The sequence below is a fragment of the Pteropus vampyrus genome, unplaced genomic scaffold (genome assembly GCF_000151845.1).
Source record: "Pteropus vampyrus isolate Shadow unplaced genomic scaffold, Pvam_2.0 Scaffold181, whole genome shotgun sequence".
Classification (NCBI taxonomy): domain Eukaryota; kingdom Metazoa; phylum Chordata; class Mammalia; order Chiroptera; family Pteropodidae; genus Pteropus; species Pteropus vampyrus.
Genome location: NW_011888962.1, coordinates 331,113 through 335,139, shown reverse-complemented (window position 1 = coordinate 335,139; position 4,027 = coordinate 331,113). Strand labels below are relative to the sequence as shown.

Here is a 4,027-nt window from a genome sequence, read left to right as displayed (position 1 = left end):
CCTGCTGCTAAAACGAGATGCTTTCTTTTTGACACTTTGCAGGGATGATTCCATACACACCATACACTGGCATAGTGTAACTCCCACAACGTCCCTGCTCCCTCTTTCCACCCCTCCTCACTCATAAGGATAGCTGAACATTTTGCGCCAAACTCTCCAAGTCACCCACGTGTTGTTCTCCCCTTTCACTGTTCAATTTACTTTCTGACTTGACAAAGAGAAACTCTAGTTGTTCCCTGGTTTTTAAGCCGCAATGCTGGGACGAAGCCATCTCATCCATGCCCCGCCCCCTCCCCAATCAGATCTGCCCCTCCAACCCCCTTTACTCTGGGGCGACTTTCCAGAGTACTCGGTATTTCCCTGGCTCAACCCTCCTTCTCTCCTTCTTTCACTCTTCCTCCTCCACCAGAGCCAACTGAATTCGCCTGTTTGGTCCCAACCGCCAGGGTGTGGAATGGAAGTGGGTGGGAAGAAGGGCGGTGGGTGGTATAGATAACTGGGATCCTCTCTCCTCTCTCTCCTCTCTCTCTCTCTCTCCTCTCTCTCTCTCTCCCTCTCTCTCTCACACACACACACACACACACTTAACATTTATGCAGTACTTTCAGGGTCTCTTACACCTGAATAGTAACCTCTCCAGCAAGGACAGGCACGCCCCTGCTCATCCTCCCCCATACCCAGAATAGAATTTGACCCTGGGTCCAGGATTACTGATGATAAATAGACCAACGAGGAGAATCTGAGAACTGAGGAGGTGACCCCTTGCCTGAATGGGGGAGGGGGCGCTCTCCACTCACCGCCTGAGTCCCTGGAACGACGAGGGCCAGGACATCCTGGATTTCTTCAGGCCGGGCCGGTGGCCAGTCTCCACCGCGTAGGAGGTGCGGTCCATGGCGCGGCAGTACAGGTAGCGCTCTGTGTCCGAGTAGCCACGATGCCGGACACGGCCGGTGGCCCCGCTGGAGGCGTAGCGGTTGCGAGCTGCCCCGGGCGGTGGGGGTGGCGGCAAGGGGGGTGGTGGCGGTGGCTGCAGCGGGCACTGGGGCTGGGGCTGGGGTGAGGGCGGTGGCGGCGGTGGAGGCAGGTGGTGATGGGGGTGCAGGAGGCGGAACTGAGGCTGCCGGAGCGGGTACTGGTGGTGCTGCTCGTGCCTCCAGAGGTGCTTAGGTGCTTTGAGCGTGGACCCGCCAGCACTGTCGCTGCCCTCGGCGCTGCCCGTCCGGGTCGGCATGCTGCTACTCTCCGCCTCCATCCTGGCTCGTGGCTCCGTGCCTTGCTGCCTAGCCGGGTCCACCACGCTGGTCCGAACGCCTCCTTGATGCTGCTGCTGCCGCCGCCCGCTGCTTCTGGAGCTGAGCACAGGCTGGGCTCAGCTTCCCACTTGAAGCTACCAGAGGCTCAGAGGCTCAGAGGCTTCAGGCGACCGAGAGGGGGCTCTGCTAGCAGGAGGGGTCACAGACCGTAACAGGGCTCCCTCCACAGTGGTTGTGGCAGGGACGTGCTCTGGGCTCCCCTAGTCACCAAGACTAGTAGGTGCAGTGCGCGGCTTCGCCAATGGTCGGTACCACTTTATTCCCTTTCTTCTTTCTTCCTTTGGGCGCCGTGGCGAGAACTGGAATTGTTAGCGGTGGTGGTGTAGAAACAGCAGCAGCGGCAGAGATAGCTACCTTCTCAGTCCAGGGCACCAGAAGCCTGATCCCGAAGCTGCTGAAAAGTTGGACAGCTCCTGACTGGTGCGCTCGAGCTGTGACTTTTTTCCAAAATCTTCTCAGCCAGTCAGGAGTCAGAACTGTCCTGATCCTTCCTCTCGCCGTGCCCCCGCCTCCCTCCCTGTGCTGATCCCCACTGCCCCTGAGCTTTCCTCTTCACCTCCTCCTGTCTCGGTCCTCTGAGAAACGCTGTTTGATGGTTCCTGGCTGATTCTCAGAGCTTGTTGACAACAAATCCCATGGTGGGGCTTCCAAAGATAAGGGATGTGACCCGTCCAAATTGCCCGGAAGGGTGTGTATGAGCGTCGCCGAAAAACTGGATCTTGGTGAATATCCAATATTAGGACTGATTCAATCTCCTGCCTTGACACAGGATTAAATATTGTGTGGATCTTTCCCATAGCAGAGAGAATGCCCAATGTATCCTCTTGAAGATCTTCCTTCGGCTAGTATCTCTGCTTATGTGAATAAGATCCTCAGGAGGGGTCCTAGCTGGAAATCGAGGCCAGCCTTTGCCATGACTGAGCTAGCTGGCCACAGTTGGCAGGGAGAGGAGGGAGTTAGATGGGGTAAAAAGGGTCAAATATGTGGTGACGGAAATCTAACTATGGGCAGTAAACACACAATGTGATATGTATATGACTTACTGTTGAATTGTATGTATACTCGAAACTTTTTTGATTTCATTAACCAATGTCGCGATAATAAATTGTAAAAAGAGGTGATTGGAAATTTGATATTAAAGAATTATTAACTTTTATTAAAAACAAGATTGAAGCACCTTTTCTATTACAAACCTCTAGTTATCTTCAGTAGTTTCTACTGTCAGTACCTGCCTGCAATTATGCCTTTTTGCCACTTCCAGTAGAACACAGCTCAATTACCAAAACATTTTAAAACATGTATCATTATTATCCCACAGAAATTAGGCATATTTGACACTAAAATCCAAATTCAACTTTTATTTGCCTTCCCTTATTAGTATTTTCCTGCAATGTTGAATGTTTCTGAGAAGCTAAGAGAATTTCAGAACAACATATAGACATGTATTTTTTCCTGTACCTTTTTATATTAATATATTGCTTAAAGATCAAATGTCACTTACTATTAAAAATAATTCTAGAATTATACTTTGTGGGAGTTACCACTGTACCATTCATTATTCGAAATATAAATATATTTAGAACTCACAATAGCTTGTTCTATTTTGCACACACACTCAATCGTACAATAATTAAATATGTACATTTTATGCATATAACATAATAAATACTAAAGTAGCAGAATCAAGAACCATCCCTGGACTCTCCAGAATGTTAGAAATCCAATGCTCTCCACAGTGAATGCTTAGTATAGATAGCATTTGGTAAATATTGTCAATGAAAATAAATGCTCACTTTGTTCACTGGTAACAAGAGTCCATGAAATGTGCAAGTGTCTCCTTCTCTAAGTGGGAACAATGAAAAATGTGCAAAAAGACCCTTGGCATCTCTTCATGGGTTTATTTTCTTTCTTTCTTTTTTAATGATAGGAAATGTCCCTTCCTCCAACTTTTCAGTATTGGCATTCTGCCCATATGTGGCCCATGCATAAAACCCGAGAAAGGCTGTGTCTTGAGAGGAACAAGGCAGTCTCCTAAACACCACATCACTCTGTGTAGTACTGAAAACATGCTTGACTAACACATGCTCTCTCCTTTTTACAGACACAAGCGTGACTAATGGCAGTGGCCAAAGCATTTTCTATGCCTATGAAGGCATTGAGCTGGTATCTTTCCAAACAGGAAAGGAGAGAAAAGGAAGTGTTATACAGTATAAACTGCTTTTTCCCCCTTTTAATTCATTGTATTATTAACATTTGGAACAATTTCAAAGAAGTATACAAATTTCTTCTTTCCTCTGAAATGCTTGCAACCTTTCCCCTCAATATAACTACAGCAAAATACCTCTATCTGAAACTCTTCTCACTTCAAATACTAACAGTAAAAGCAATTTACAATTTTCTTTCTGGAATAAATAAAATAATTCAAATCTAATCTGATTCTCACTGTCAGTTCTCTTTCTTTTTAATTAATGAACACTTTCTTTTTCTTATGTTCTCTGTTTTTTTAAAAAAACCATTCCTTTGTTGTTATACTTACAAGTCAGGTACATTTTTAAATATAAGAAAATCATTTAAGTACTTTCTAACATGTTCCCAACTTTAAGAGTTTTCAATTTTTCTTATAGTTCCAAAATGATTATTGGTAATAGTCATTTATTATATGACCTTTGAGGTAAGACAGCTTGGGTTCCAATCCACCACTTCCCATGCATGTG

At 46.5% G+C, this 4,027-nt stretch overlaps 1 protein-coding gene across 1 annotated transcript in view; it reads right to left on the bottom strand.

Annotated features, from left to right (window-relative positions):
- The window catches only part of LOC105299350 (cAMP-specific 3',5'-cyclic phosphodiesterase 4D), a 774,866-nt gene extending 773,957 nt beyond the window's left edge, over positions 1-909 (bottom strand). The window contains exon 1 of the mRNA XM_011371033.2: positions 798-909. Within this exon, the coding sequence (XP_011369335.1) occupies positions 798-892 (95 nt within the window). The 5' untranslated portion in view covers positions 893-909. The remainder of the gene's footprint in view (positions 1-797) is intronic.
- Positions 910-4,027: the final 3,118 nt, after the last annotated feature.